Genomic DNA, 16,066 nt, shown 5'->3' on the forward strand with positions numbered 1-16,066 from the left:
ACAGTTTTTTGTTTTCCTTTAGATAAAAAGTAATATGTTTTTTTTTTTTTTTCCCCATGCATCCTGAAAGAGAAGAGTGTTTCTTGCTGTAACCGATAGTTGGAGCTGAAGGTTTTTGGCTTCCAACAGTTAAACTGCTGTGAAACTATTCTTGATCATGCACAGTTGATACTAGGATTTGCTTCTGTTTCTCTTACTAGTATTGACTCGGGATAAAACTGCAGTTAAAATGCTTTAAAAAATTGCATTCCTATAAATAGCTAGTTTTAAAATTGTAATATTGAAAAAAAAAATGGTGTGGATTTGAATGTTTCAGTCTGATAGATAAACTGATCTGATAAACTAATGCTGCTGAATATTCTCCTGGGAAACTGGTGAGAAATAGTTTGGTCGTCTTAGTCTAGAAACAATTTTCCCACGAGTAAGAGAAGTGTTAAGTTTTAACGTACATCATGTGGATGCCAGGGTGTGATTTTTAGGAGGTGGATGAAGCTGAGGGAGTGGTTCAGTGCCACTGAAAATTGAGAGCTTATTTTTGCCCAGTGATTTTGGATTGGCTTACCTTGCAGTCAGACAGCAACTGTTAATTTAGCTCAGTCATAATATGACATCACGGCCTCGCTATTCTCAAATGACTGTAAGTAGGCTAAATCTTATCATCTCTGTAGTTCCAAGAGATTATTCTTTTCAGCCTATTAAGATTTACATGCAGAGCGTTACAAGCTGCTTTACGGTTCAAATTTCTAGTTAGAGCACGGGCAGGAGACGTGGTGACAAAGTATGAATAGCTGCTGTGAGGTAAGCTAGGCATTTACACTATGTCAGCTACTCCACGAGCAACTGTCTGCAGGGATTTTCTCATCCTGGAGAAAATGGGAGGTTATTCCCTTTTCGCCAAAAAGCCAGTCTAAGTAGGGATTGTGATGGTCTGCCTGTAGTGCTGCCAGCTTCACACAGCTGGTTTGTGGAGCTAAGCTGACAAAAAAGAAAAAAAAAATAAGTTTTTACTATAATTAGTAGTTAATTTTTGACTCAGCATCTCTCAGTCCTGGTCCGGGATGGGAGGTGGGGCCGAACGAGGTTGTCCCAATTTAAAATTTCTTAATGTGCTGTGAAGCTTCACCTTGGGCTCCTCCTAGGTCCTCAACCTCCCAGTGAAATGTAGAATACTTCTCGCCATCTAGGTCTCAGTCTGTGCTCTGTTATTGTTATCTGTGAATTTGAAAATCGAGCTTGTTTCCAAGAGCGAGGACTGCAGAACGCTTCTAGATGGAAAGTCTGTGTAACTGGAAAGTGGAGACTTCTCTTAAGCTTTGTCAATGCTAAATTCTAAGGTGTCTGAGAATACAGCTGGAAAAGGGAAGGCACCAAGCAGTCACTTTCCCATTTCTACGTGATGCTCTAGTTGTACACTTTTGCTGTGAACCTCTGAGCAGATTTCTGCGTGTGCTGCTTGTACAGCACTGTCTGTGAGCCTAGCCTTTGGAACAGGCTTAGGAGATTCTCTCTTTCCTTCCTGGGCCTTATGATTCAATACAGCGTTATGAAAGAATGGAAGTCATGTAACCTGTTATCACATGTGTGTATTTGTTCTCCTTTTCCTTTCCCTTTTGTTTTAGGAGTACGGCCAACAGCCAAAAACTCAGGAAGGGGAGCTGAAAATCAGTGCTGTATTTTCAGTCAGTGGCAGTCCTCTTGGTAAGGAATAGGCAAGACTAACTTTATTTAAATCTATACAATACATCCCCTTCCCAAACGGTGTTGCAGTTTATGCTGCATTTCAATTGCTAGGTCTAACCCCAGTAAGATAAAAAAAAAAAAAAAGCTGGTTTTGTTTTAAAGACGATCAAAATCAGAGATTTTGAAAAATAATTGTATTTTTGAGGCAAAGGACAATTGAATGTGAAAGGGATGTTAAAAGTGCACTCTCGATCTTAAGAGCAGTTGAAACAATCTGCTCTGCAGAAAACCAGTGCAGGGCATGTATTTTTAGAGTTCATCTGCGATTTAATTCTCCCTTAGACCTTGACAATCCCAGTGAAGTCATAAGCTTTGCTCTTGCCCCCTGCACAAAAGTGAATTACGTGTAATACATCTAGAACAGTTACTCTATGTTTTCTCTGTCGTGTTTTTTTTTTTTTTTAGCTCCACAGCTGTCATCAGGTTTCCAGCCTGCTGTGGCATCCTCTGGCATGAGTAAAATGCTTCCTTCAGTTCCAACCACAGCTGTTCGGGTTTCCTGTTCTGGCTGTAAAAAAATCCTGCAGAAGGGGCAAACCGCATACCAGAGGAAAGGCTCTACCCAGCTCTTCTGCTCCACACTGTGCCTCACTGGATACACTGTTCCAGCTTCTCGCCCACCAGCTTCTACCAAGAAAACCTGCTCAAGCTGCTCAAAGTAGGACAGCGTTTTAATTTGTTTGAGTAATAATTGATATTCAAGCAGATAATGAAAAGGCTTCAGTTCACTTCTTACACGACATGCTGTTTCTCTAATGCCCACTTCTGTTATGTTTCCCTTCAATAAATCGTGGCTGATCCTGTTATTTGTTAATTGGTCTGTCTGCTTTCAATTCCATTTAGTTAGTTGTGTTTTGCATACAGATAGATTTAAAAGCCTCTGCTGTGAAGTGTACGCTTTGTCTTTTTTTTAATTTAAAAGAGCCAAATATTACGTCTGTTTCAAAAGGTACTCCACTTCACTCCTGATTTAAAATGTCATTGCACTCGCTAAACAAGTACATTTTCAAAAAATATGTCATGTATTATTTCTTCTAGATGAAAATAGATTTACTGAATCCATAAAATGAAATATGGGTAAATTAATACATTCCATGCAAGATATTTCCTTCGGTTCTACACAAAAAATAGCTTTCCGATCTGGCTCCCTTCTGTGAGCTCAGACTTCTGTAGGTTTTAGCTCTTCAAGATATGTTACTGCTGCTATTATTTAGTCATGGTTAAACCTTCATAATACGTACAGAGGTTAAATATGGTAAGAATTGAGTGTTTCAAGTAGTTGGGATTTCAGTACCCAAGTCAGTTACTTTCTACCTAGGCCTAGAGTAGAAGGGCAAGGTTTGCTTTTCTGAGCCTACTTTGAAAAAAATCTTAAGATTGTGAAAAGAAACCTACATTTTTCACAGTCCTGTTGGAAACACCAGTGTGAATCTTGAGCTCAAAAAAAACCAACAACCAACATTATAATTATTAAAATGTTGTTTTCATTTATATTATCTCCAGCAAAAGGAGTTTATTAGCAAAAGGAGACTTCTGTGGCCAGCTCTTTAAGCTGTCATATTACTATAACAGAACTTGAGGCTAATAAATAACCTCACAGAGTGTTTGTGCTAGGGTCTGTTTAGAGAGGACAGTTATTCTTATGCATTATTTTTAGTAATGGAAGTTATTTTGCAAAGTGAATGCTGCTTTGTTCATGCATCGCTTCTTCAACAGTAGATTTATTACTTTCAGTTTTACAAGGTCAACAGAACTTAAACTTGAGACTTCAATTAATTATTCTTTTTACTTGCAGTCTCAGCGTGAAAAGACCTTGTAATAAAGTTTAGCAGTCTTGGCTGTCATTTGTTTTTATTAAGTTGAAAAGCGATCTATTTGTGACAAGACAAGAAAAAAGGAGGCATCCTTCCATCCAAGGAAGTGATACAAAGATTTGCTCCTAACTTTTTGACATAAGGTCTTTGAAAATTTTCTGTGAATGACAGTTTCAAAAGAGAGAAGTAAGGGAAAAGTTCACTTTATTGAATCCAATGGCAGACACAATGGCAGATTAGAGGTAAAAGGAGGAAAGGTGCAATACAAGTCAGACCATTTAGGACTGAACTATGTAGTAATTAGAAATTCTGACCTTTCATTTTTTCCCTTTTTTCCCTATTCCATTATTACTGATGGTTTCATTGTTAAAAGGAATTAATCTACATATCCTGCTTTCTATTTTTTTTAGTAAGTACTGTACAAAATGGTTACCTTTTACCAGTGTCTTTTAAAAGGATTAAATGATACAACCAGATGTGCTTGTAGTCCACTCCTAATTCCAGGTAGAAAATGTTTCACAATATATCCACTTGAGAATTGTACTTCTTAACTACTTTCCTAACAGGAAAAGAAAAGACAAGTACTTAGATTGGCAAAAATAAAAGCTTTAAATTAAATAAATAAATTCACCCTTTCCAGAGAATGTTTAGTTTGCAAAAATAGAAAGGAGAACAAGTTGACATGAAACCAATGTTTATCTCTTTGCATGCTTGTTTTTCTTTTTTCTGTAGAGACATTCTAAATCCAAAGGATGTGATCACTGCCCAGTTTGACAGTACAAATTCCAGTAAGGATTTCTGCAGCCAGTCGTGTCTTTCTACATATGAACTCAAAAGGAAACCTGTTGTTACTATTCACACTAACAGCATTTCAACCAAGTGCAGCATGTGCCAGAAGAATGCAGTGGTAATTACAAGCTTATTTTTCATTTAAATTCCCTTTAAATCAGGGAACTCGCTATCTTAGGGATGAACTTAGATAATGTTTCTACTCTTGTTACATTTTCTTTCTTTTCTTCCAGATTAGACATGAAGTGAATTACCAGAATGTCGTGCACAAGCTCTGCAGTGATGCCTGCTTCTCCAAGTTCCGCTCAGCTAATAACTTGACCATGAACTGTTGTGAGAATTGTGGAGGCTACTGCTACAGTGGGTCTGGCCAATGTCACATGCTTCAAATAGAGGGACAGTCAAAAAAGTTTTGCAGTTCAACGTGTGTGACAGCGTACAAGCAGGTATATTTTGACACAATATTAAAAGTATGTCTTAGGTTAGATTTTGGGTGTTTTAAGAAATAGGTTTTGGTTTATTAGGTGATTATTTCAGTTGCAAACTTGGTCTGAGATACTCGTTTTGTTGCTTGCTGCTTAATTTTTGCCCGGATACATTGCTCTGTTTCCCTTACCACTGAAAAGGCTACCAGAGTACTCCAGTATGAGAGAAGATACAGTGGGACCACTCAGCAACAACTGACTGTGACACATTTAGGCCAGCCTCTCAGGAGATGACCATCATCTGACAAAGCACACAAACCTCATGAGCACAGCTCTTTTGGGATGTTCGTTGAGATGCTCTCTGAATATTCTCTGTGCTGTACTACAGTAGTGTAGTTTCTCATAAGCTGCCCAAGGATCCTTAAAAACTAAGAGTAATTTAACTGTAGGGTATCTCGCACTATGACAGATCCTTCTTGACGCTGAAGAAGAGATTATTTCCAAAAATTCCAGCTTTCTAAATATGTTGTCTCAGACATGCTCCACAACCTTATGTGGGTACGTTAAATAATAGTAAGACAAGAGAGGACACTTCATTTTTGACTCATTTCAGCTATTGAAATTGTGGCATTTGAACGAAGTGGATAGGAAAAGTAATAATTAGTTGATCATTTTGATGTTCGTTTTTAAATTTTTAACATTTTAATTTTGATTTTAATGGTGCCTCTTAAAGAACTGAGCAGTTGAAAGAACCTTTATTGTGATAGCTCGTTTATTTTTGACTGACTTGTTTTAATGCAATTACATTAGGAAAAAATTGCCTTTTGATAAGATGCTGTAACTACATTCTGTGACTTGACTCTGCTGCCCCATTATTCAGGGCACTTAGGCCAAGAAGGGCGTAGTGAATTAAAAAAAAAAAATCTGATAAAAATTTTTCATCCAGAAAACTACCTACAACATTAGTTATCATCTGAAGCAAATATAGAAATTAAATTAAGCTGGAAAGGAGAGGGATTTCTTGCTGCTTTTGCATGTCACATCAAAACCCCATATATGTTAGTCTTCTTGGGAATCCAGTGCATTCAGAGCCTATTAGAATAAGTGTAATCTATTTTTTATTGATTTTTTTTTAACCAGCATTCAACTCGGTTGTCAGATACATTCCGATCATTTATGGGGTTTTGTGTTTTTTAAAATCCTTTAGAAATTTATACCCTGTTCTATCCTTCTGTGAAGGACTGAAATAGCTGTTTATAGAACAAAGTGCATTTTTAAGGCTGTAATAGAGAAACAATCTAGTGCAATAGATCTCAAAGCTTTTTCCACACTTAAAGATCTTAAAAACCTTTCAGTGGTGTAAACACAGAAAAAATGTTTGTGAAAGGTAAGCTGCTTTTTGTCTCTTCTTAAAAGTACTCTGTAGACCACAGATTGAAAACTGTGATTATTATGAGATATAGCTGTTCCCCATTCTGCCACCAAATGTGTCTTCAAGGAACCTGCTTATCTGTGCTTTTTGTTTTCTCATCTGCTCAGCAGTAATATCACTTACATACATAGCTGATATGTTAAGTCACAAGCAAAATGTTGCTTTTCAGTGAAAATGTTGAAGGTTGATACTTGCTCTTACGACACGCATTGTATTTTGTACTTGGAGGCCTTTGTCTTAACAGCCTTGGTACTGCTCAAACTGGCCTGCATAAGTAGCACTTAACCCTGAATGACGGTGTCCACATCTCAGATGATCAAAGTGTAAATATAACAAGCAGAACTCAAATAAGTGTATATGCATCAAAAATAATACAGCTGTAACATAAGTGCTGTTGCAAGTATGCTAGCTCTCATTTTTATAGACGTTTTATGTGTTCATGATTATTTTCCTGGTTAATAAAAATAATAAACTTCAAATGAATGACCAACTTTCCTGTTTCCACAGAAGTCGGCTAAAATTACACCTTGCACACTGTGTAAATCTTTGAGATCTTCGGCCGAGATGATAGAGAGCACAAATAACTTAGGAAAAACTGAACTGTTTTGCTCTATTAACTGCTTGTCAGCATACAGAGTGAAAATGGTTACTTCTGCAGGTAACTTTATTCTTTTACTCTGTTAGAAGCATAATGTCACATAGCTTATATCCAAAGTTAATTTGTCTTGAAAGTAAGGCTTATATTATATTTTTGGGGGTATGGAAAGTGGTTTTGTTGTTTTTGTTTGTTTGTTTGTTTAAGGAAAGGTGCTGAGATGGAAACATAAGGACTTGCTAACATAGATAAACCTTACAGTGACAGCGTAGCCATTTTAGCTTTGTTTTTATAGCACTTAAACATGACAATAAATCTTAACCTATTTTCTGCTCTTGTAAGTGAAGCTGGGGGGTTTACCAGCTAGATAAATCCACTTGTGTGGGCATAAGCCATACCATCGCTGTGACTCTTCTGCCCCCGTTTTCCAGGGTGATTAGCTTAGCTATCTCTGCCTAATTTTGCTTTGAGCTAGGCAAACGTGTTCTCAGCTGTTTTTCTTGTAAAATAGAAAAATGCATACTGACATTCTAGGGATACTGAGAGATTAATTAAAGGATCTGGTAAGCAACAGGCACTGCAGCTGCAGTGTCTGCTTCTGGATCTGAAGAACCGTTGTCTTGTGCTTCTGTGTGTACCTCAACTTGTCATTCAGAATCTCTGTTTTTGTATGCACAGTGCAAAATTATCTGCAATATGACTCAGTGTTGCATAAACCACTTTTTCTTCTCTGTTTCACTCTCAGGTGTTCAAGTTCAGTGCAACAGCTGTAAAACTTCAGCAAACCCTCAGTATCACTTGGCTATGTCAGATGGGAGCATACGCAATTTTTGCAGCTACAGTTGTGTAGTAGCTTTTCAGGTGTGACATTTAGGATTTCTTCTTAGCTTAATAGAATCATAAATCGGTGGTATAAGTATCTGGGATGCTGGGTAAAATATGTAATACTGTAAAATAAGGTTTCTTTCTCCTTTTGCTTTCATGCAGAATTTATTCAACAAGCCTGCAGGGATGAACTCCTCAGTTGTACCCCTATCGCAAGGTCAAGTCATTGTAAGCATTCCGTCGGGGGCAACAGTATCAGCAGGTGGCACCACCTCCACTGTGTCTCCCAGCTCCGTGAGCAGTTCAGCTGCAGCTGGTCTACAGAGGCTGGCTGCCCAGTCCCAGCAAGTCACTTTTGCCCGCACTGTTGTAAAACTCAGGTGTCAGCACTGTAACAGGTTGTTTGCAACCAAACCAGAACTGCTCGACTACAAGGTAATAAAGACTAGGGCTTTTCAAGCTCATCGTTCTCAATCAGAAACACAATAAATTGTAATTTTTGTGCTGTGGTCTGTCAGTACTGCTCTACTGCTTGCTGTAACCCGCTACAGAGGAATTTGGTACTGATTTTGGTATCATTTAACCATTATCAAAATGAATATTGATATTTACGCTTTGATCTTAAAAAACAGAAACAAAACAAACAAAGAACCACCACACCATTGCTTGGCTAGATAAGCACATTACTGATTCTGGTCCAAGAGGTGATTCTTAAAATTCCTGGAGAAAGCACAACAGTGAGAGCCTTCTACAGAAAATGGTGCTGCCCTTGCTGAAAAGCTAAATAAACTTACTTGCTAGTGCTGTCAATTGTTAATTTCCAAGGGCATAAATACGCTTCTGGGTTTTTATTAACTATTTAAATATAATATCCAGGTTGTGAAACACTGAAACATTGAAACCAAAACATTCTGGCTGTGTTGCAGGGTAAAATGTTTCAGTTTTGTGGGAAGACCTGCTGTGATGAATATAAGAAGAGGAGCAGTGTAATAGCATTGTGTGAATACTGCAGAATTGAGAAGATTATCAAGGAGACAGTGCGATTCTCAGGCATAGATAAGACATTCTGTAGTGAAGGTAAGAAAGGGTAAGACTGTCTCTCAGATAAACCAAGTCAAAAATGTCTGGTGATACTAAAAAAAAACCAAATCATTTAGGTTTAAAAATGGATTTTAAGTCTGGAAACCTGTAACTTCATTCAGACTTCGTTTTAATGGTATGTTTCAACCAATGATTACATACATAACTGAATTTCAGAACTAGAAATGACCAACAAATATCATTTTGATACTGAAGGCTGCTTTTGTTGTTTTGCTGGTTTTTCTTCTAGGTTGTAAACTGCTCTATAAACATGACTTGGGGAAACGCTGGGGAACCCACTGTAAAATGTGCAGTTACTGTTTACAGACTTCCCCCAAACTGGTCCAGAATCACTTTGGGGGGAAAATGGAAGATTTCTGCTCAGAGGAGTGCATGTCTAAATTCACAGTTTTGTTTTACCAGGTAAGTAATATTCTCACATAGCATCCTCTGGAATATAAAACTGTTGGCAAAAGAATCTTTGAACGTTAGGAGCTGTGTGAACTGCCTGTAGTTGACCTGTAAGTCCATGAAACATGCATATGTTACATACATGTGAGAGATGAGTAAATCCTTCTTAACTTCTGAGTACCAGTTTCCTATATAAAGAAAACCTAATATTGGTTGTGGAAAAAAACAAAAAAACACAACACTCAGTGTTCTGCTGCTTTGTGTTACGCTATGAAAATGATGCACTCTTACAGATTTCTTTATTTTTGCTGAGCAGGATATGAAGAGGTCTGTATGCAGATACTCTTTGTTGCTCTTTACGTGTGTCTGATTTCTCCCTCCCTCTGTTTTCCTAGATGGCAAAGTGTGATGGTTGTAAGAGGCAAGGTAAACTCAGTGAGTCCATGAAATGGCAAGGGGAGATCAAGCATTTTTGCAATCTGCTTTGTATTCTGATGTTCTGTAATCAGCAAAATGCTTCTGACCCTCCACCCCCAAACAACACAGGTAAAACAGGATGTGAATGGTATTACCTCTTGGTGTGTGTGACAGTGATAGGAGTATTTATTTAGAAACTCAATTCACTGAAATTTTTAAGAGACATCCTCTACTGGGGTACATACCTGTTGTTGTTGAACAGGCTCAGTTTTAGGTATCTCGCTTTCTTCAAGTAGTTTCAAACTTCCACAGATATTAAATGAGATTGCCCATAAAGAAAACCTATGCTTTGATTTTCAAGATTAAGTATAAGGACTAACTTTTCAATCACTTTCCACACCTTTGTAAAACTGGGCTCCAGGCATCTCTCTGAACGGGAGGCTGCCAGGATAATAAAGTGCCTCAGAACACTATTTTTGATGAAATGTGATTATGGTGCTTTCACATGGAAAGAACCTGAGAATTCCTCTACCTGAGAGTCTCATAAAAATCACCTCATTCATTATGTGTTAGGATCTTGGCTGTGTCCTATACTACAGATGTATGGTGCTGAGCACAGTGAGGCATCCAGTTCTGTTGTTTCATGAGTGCTGCTGTAATACACATACTATTAGAGATAGAAAACCACTTTCATGCTGTGATGAACTTCTGAAATGTTTCAGTGACTGGGAAACAGCTTAAGTTTGCTTATGGAGCCAAGTCCTATTTAAACTGAAAACCTGCAGTTTGGCAGCTATGTACACTTCTCATAAAGCAGGCTTTTTCATCTGGAGATAAAGTTGGAGGGTGGGTATTGTTTCTAAAATGCTGCTTGGTAAATTATGTGGTTGCTTATTTTAGTTTTCTTCTGTTCATTCTACCCAGCAAACCTTTCTATGGCACCAGCTTCCTCATCAGGCCCACCTTCTTTGAGGAAGGACTCAACCCCTGTCATAGCAAATGTGGTGTCCCTTGCAAGTACCCCTGCTGCCCAGCCTACGGTTAACTCCAACAATGTTTTACAGGGTAGGACTACTGAATGTGATTTCTCTAAATTTAAATCTCTATTCCTGGATGTTTATAGTTGTTCAGGGATCTTTTCCACTGAGGACACCAGCCACTTCTTCATTATGCTTCACATTGATACAGAAGGTTGTGGTTTTGTCCTTCCTTTCCCTACGTATAATTAAGGACTTAAATTTATTTACATAGACTGGGGAATAAGGCTTAAGGGGAATTCTTTTTCTGGACCTTGGCAGAGTATACATTGTGGTCCTTGATGATAAGTACACAAGCTAATCCTTCATGGTTTTCTTCTTCACAGGTGCAGTCCCTACTGTGACAGCAAAAATAATAGGAGATGTAAGTTTTACAAGAGACTCTTTTTCTCACTTTCGTCCAGATTGTATCAATAACAAGTAAAGTATCCAATAATTTAGCACCTTAATTTTGTAACTGCTTTTCCTGGTTGTGATTGAGATTTAAAATTTATCCAATTTGCAGATGTATTTTTTTTTTAATGGATAAGACTTGTATGGTATAAAAGTCTTCTTGTGTCCATTGACAGAATGATTTGATGTTTTAAGACACAGGTTGTCAAACTGTGGCTCTTCAGATGACTAGCTCTCAAGCAATGTGCTTGAGGCTACCTTTTGTGGCCAGAAGTGGGATGTGATGCCACAGGAAGGGCTGCCACAAGCAGAAGGGAACCAGCACGGGCTGCTGGGGCTGACATTACCAAGCTCTTGCAGCTTAGCTGTTCTTCCCCACTCCCTGTCAGCCTGGTAGCGGAGCTATGGGGAATCACTGTCACTTCTTATCTGTGAATGACTCCTAGAGTTCCAATTCTTGAGAGATTTTGTAACTCTTTTGGAATATATAATAATTTTTTTATTATATAGCTCTTTGTTTCTGGGAGATGGACACCCTTACTTTAGCTGAAAAGTCATTTATGGATTAGAGTATGCATTTCCCTAATGAAACTGATCCTGTTACATGAATGCACAACTGAAAATTACAGTTTGCAGGACATGAAATTAGTACAAGCATGAGTAGTCAGTCTGTGTATAATCAGGAGGTGACACTGGTATTGCCAGCATTTGTATTCATCTTTTATTTGTATTCTTTTTCAGTGGATTTGTATAGATTTACTAAGAGTTTTTTTTTGCGTATTTCTATCACCCAATATTTTAGTCATCAAAAGTACCTTAAGACTTTTTTAGGTCTTTACCATCCGTAAAATTCTAAGATGAAAAGTTTATAGAAGTTATTTGACTCCAGAAACCAAACATTCTTGTAGATCTCTTGTCTGCACTGTTAGCAACAACAACAAAAAAGCTCTATTTACAATAGTTTTAAATGATCTTTTTTATCAACAAAGACAGTTTTAAATCGTTTGACCTTTCATAGTAGAGAACAAATATTAATCTTATGAAAATACTAATCTTATGATATCCTACTACAACCAGTGCTGACTCTGCCCTCATTTATATTTTTCCAAACAGGCTAGTACTCAGACAGATGCCCTAAAACTACCATCATCACAACCACCTAGGCTTCTAAAAAACAAAGCATTGTTGTGCAAGCCAATCACACAGACTAAGGCCACCTCGTGCAAACCTCATACACAAAACAAAGAATGCCAGACAGGTATGTATTTAATCTCCAACCCATTTTATATAAGTCTGTATTGCAGTTGTGAAAGTAAATGATTTATATAACAAAAATATTTTTAAATATGCTTTAAAACTTTAAATAGTTTTCAGGTTATTGTATGGTCTTTGCAAGTTTCAGTTTGCCTTACAGATGTAAAATATTTGGTCTTTAAAATGCTGAAAGCTTCATGTGTGATCAAAGAATCACAGAATGATAGAATGGTTTGGGTTGGAAGGGACTTTGCTCAAAGCTCTACCCAACCTGGCCTTGAACACTTCTGGGGATGAGGCATCCACAACTTCTCTGAGCAAACTTGTTCCAGTGCCTCATCACCCTCATATTGAAGAATTTCCTCCTTAAATCTAATCTAAACCTACCCTCTTTTAATTTGAAGCCATTCCCCTTTGTCCTATCACCACACCCCCTGACAAACAGTCCCTCCCCAGTTTTCCTGTAGGTCCCCTTTAGGTACAGGAAAGCCACTGTAAGGTCTCCCCGGAGCCTTCTCTTCTCCAGTCTGAACAACCCCAACTCCCTCAGCCTCTCTTCCCAGGAGAGGTGCTCCAGCCCCTTGGTCATCTTTGTAGCCCTCCTCTGGACTTGCTCTAGTGATGAATCTTGAGATTGGCTTTAACTCATCTTTAGTATTCTGCAGTCATCTTAACTGTGGAGAATGAAGGGTGATGGTTAAGTGATGTGCAAAAGGCTGTGGAGGGAACTTGTTTTTCTAAGGACAGAATTTGTGAGTTCTTAGCTCTTCCAGCTCAAGCCACAAGAGCAGACTCATTATCATGAAGTGTGTGATGTCTCAAAGATTGTTGTAATTCTCACTTTCTTTTAATTATTAGATACAGATAATAAGAACTTCTGAAATTAATTCACTAGTTCTAAGAGCATTTGATTAGATTTATATTTACCCTAAGATCTCTCTGTGGCCAGGAGAAAACTGAAGCACTTTCAAAGGCTATTATGTAGTCAAGACTGCAATTGAGGAGTGCTTTTGTCATCATTGCCAGTGTAGAAGGAGCTCAGAGTATCGAGTCTTGATGTAAACATCTCAGTGGGAGAGATGAAGCTAAGTGGGAAGATTGTTGTTGTTTTTTAATGGTACCTTTGTGTGGTCTTCTAGTTAGTTGCGAGATAATTGCAATAGCACACCATTTACTTGGATGCAGACCTTAGTATTTATTTCCTCTCTCTTCCCTTCCAGCATTCATGTATATGGTCAGAGTGCTGTTTATTTCCAAACTCTAGTATTAATACTTGTTACAACAGTGCTAAAGTGAAAGATGACTGAACAGAGATGTGGTACTGTGCCCACTGAGTTACAAGCAGAAGTCACCCGTAGTGGAACTCCAAACACTTAAAATGGACACTCTGAAGTGTACGGGATGGTCATATGGTCAAACCATTTTTGTTTTGTTTTTAACATAACAGAAGAAGAAGAAGAAGTTCAACCCCAAATCATTGTGGTACCTGTTCCTGTACCAGTGTTTGTGCCAGTACCCCTTCACCTCTACACTCAGTACACACCAGTTCCGCTTGGGATGCCAGTACCTGTAAGTTACACTCACGTTCACTGGAGAACTGGTTTTACAGTCTTGGTTCTGAACAGGGCATAGAGCAGTGCCATTGGATTTTGTGATTAGTCATTCAAGTGGCATTTGGAGTCCTTGAAGCCATTTCTTTCCTTATCACATCATGCTTAATTAAGCATTATCAAACAAAACCACCAATTTGTAGGGTTATTGCAGAAAGGAAAAAGGTCGTCCAGTTTGGATTTATTTAAAATTACATATAGTCCTAAAATATAAGTAAGATTAAATGAGAAGAACTTCCCTTGGTGTTTGTTGTTTCCCTTCATCCCCAAACAAGGTCTAATAATTTCTGCATGTCTGTGTAGGTACCAGTTCCAATGCTTTTCCCAACTACCTTGGATAATGCTGATAAGATCATTGAAACTATTCAGGATATCAAGGATAAGATTCCCACAAATCCATTTGAAGCTGATCTCCTTCAGATGGCAGAAATGATTGCAGAAGATGAGGAGAAAGAAAAAACACATTCTCATGGTGGTATGTGGTGTTTTTAAAAGGAAACTAAATGTGATGGATGTCCTCTCATCACGAAAAACAGAGAAATAGATGTAGAGACTATACTGGCTGCTTCCCAAGTGTTCATGCCATGTTGCATGGTCCTGTTGTCCTACCAACATTTATTTTCACAATGACTGTTTCATGCAGGTAAAGTTCCAAGCTAGAAAAGGCTGCAATTCTTATGTCATGACTTGGTGATTTTTATTATTTATTATTTTAATAGCTAAACTGCCTATTTGGAGATAATTTGGAGATAATCTATATAAATATTCTATTACTTTTTTCTTTTAAGAATAATTTACTCTTCTTTGGTAGTTCCACCACAAGTGCTGGTTATGCTTGCACATCTCTGAAGCTTTTGTAATTCCAGAGAGGTTTCTCATTCAACTTTCAATAGAGCTATGCTTAGCATAGAACCCAAATCAGATACTGAGCAGTACTTTAAATGTCTTTGCATTCCCTTTCCCTGATCCTAGGTGCTGATTTGACTTACGTTGACAGTAGCAGGTTGCTAGCAGTAGTAATCTCCAGATAAGTACATCATGCTCTAGCAGAAGAAGGAGTCAAAAGCAAGAAGGCAGAGCAGCTGCTTTACAAGAGTATTTTCCTATCAAGCTTTTTATAGTGGATTCTTGGAGGGTGATGCAGGTTAGAATGTGTTGGATAGTGATCATCCCATGTAATAAAAGTGGAGCAAGATAAAAAAAATTTACAAAATACCCTGTTTGCCTACAGATGACTCCAATAACAAACGTGGAGGGATGGAAGCATTTAGAAAAGCAAATATGGGTTAATTCTGTATTTCTGTTTTTCTAGAACACCATGACCTAGGTAGGGAATTGGTAGAAGAATGGTATTAAAGGAGAAGTTGTACCATTTTTGGAAGTACTATGACTTAATATGTTATTTTTTGGCATTCAAAATTTTGTATTAGTTATGTAAGCTGTCAGTCATTTGTAGATACATATTTCCTTCTTTTTCTAAAGGATCTCAAACGTCTGAGCATGAGCTCTTCTTGGACCCCAAGATATTTGAGAAAGGTCAGTTGGATTTTTTTGCAAAAGGGCTTTGATCCTGCTGTAGCTTCTCTTTAAACTCTTCTTTTTGCCTATCCTTTCTTACAGCATGTGGTTTATCTGATCACTCTCATTTACAGACCAAGGTAGCACTTACAGTGGAGATCTAGAATCAGAAGCAGTGTCCACTCCACACAGCTGGGAGGATGAGTTAAATCACTATGCCTTACGATCAAATGCCCTCCCGGAACCAGATCCAGAAGTGAAGCAGTTCTCGAAAGGTGATGTGGAACAGGACCTGGAGGCAGATTTTCCATCAGGTCTGTATAATGTAAAGAAAAATGCATCAGTGTATAAAAGTACACACAACTTTGAGTAAGCATTGTGGCAGTAGTCTGCTTCTGAAGGGTGTATTTTTCATTTAGTAAAACTGCGTATTTGAAGCAGCAGTAATATATCAGCTCTCCTAAAAGTTACTGTGATTTTTAAATATTGCTGGTATTTTTAAAGACAGCATTCTACAGAACCACCGACAGGATTAGCAGGTAGTCTTGCTTGACTTCTTTGAATTATCACTTCTGTGTCCCTGGGTATAATCCGTATTAGTGGTGCAGAAGAATGTAAGTTTGCCTGAATAAGTACATCCACTACTTGGGGGAGGACTTCTTTCCTCTTCTGAAAATTTCTTTATACAGAAAGTAGGTTTGTTGCCTAAAAAAAGCATTATTTTGA

At 38.0% G+C, this 16,066-nt stretch overlaps 1 protein-coding gene across 11 annotated transcripts in view; it reads left to right on the forward strand.

The window, feature by feature from the left end:
- The window catches only part of ZMYM4 (zinc finger MYM-type containing 4), a 41,967-nt gene that overhangs the window by 16,201 nt on the left and 9,700 nt on the right, over positions 1–16,066 (forward strand). For 10 of the 11 annotated variants that reach the window (XM_084497146.1, XM_084497148.1, XM_084497151.1 and 7 more), the window contains 17 exons: positions 1,620–1,698; positions 2,146–2,398; positions 4,287–4,461; positions 4,577–4,789; positions 6,708–6,858; positions 7,541–7,656; positions 7,783–8,055; positions 8,547–8,697; positions 8,951–9,123; positions 9,507–9,657; positions 10,453–10,593; positions 10,892–10,929; positions 12,072–12,216; positions 13,660–13,781; positions 14,126–14,297; positions 15,305–15,358; positions 15,475–15,654. In XM_084497146.1, the coding sequence (XP_084353272.1) occupies positions 1,620–1,698; positions 2,146–2,398; positions 4,287–4,461; positions 4,577–4,789; positions 6,708–6,858; positions 7,541–7,656; positions 7,783–8,055; positions 8,547–8,697; positions 8,951–9,123; positions 9,507–9,657; positions 10,453–10,593; positions 10,892–10,929; positions 12,072–12,216; positions 13,660–13,781; positions 14,126–14,297; positions 15,305–15,358; positions 15,475–15,654 (2,587 nt within the window). The remainder of the gene's footprint in view (positions 1–1,619; positions 1,699–2,145; positions 2,399–4,286; positions 4,462–4,576; positions 4,790–6,707; positions 6,859–7,540; positions 7,657–7,782; positions 8,056–8,546; positions 8,698–8,950; positions 9,124–9,506; positions 9,658–10,452; positions 10,594–10,891; positions 10,930–12,071; positions 12,217–13,659; positions 13,782–14,125; positions 14,298–15,304; positions 15,359–15,474; positions 15,655–16,066) is intronic. The other variant, XM_084497147.1, reaches the window with a different exon arrangement.

The sequence above is a fragment of the Aythya ferina genome (assembly GCF_964211825.1).
Source record: "Aythya ferina genome assembly, chromosome: 24".
In the NCBI taxonomy this organism is placed as follows: Eukaryota; Metazoa; Chordata; class Aves; order Anseriformes; family Anatidae; genus Aythya; species Aythya ferina.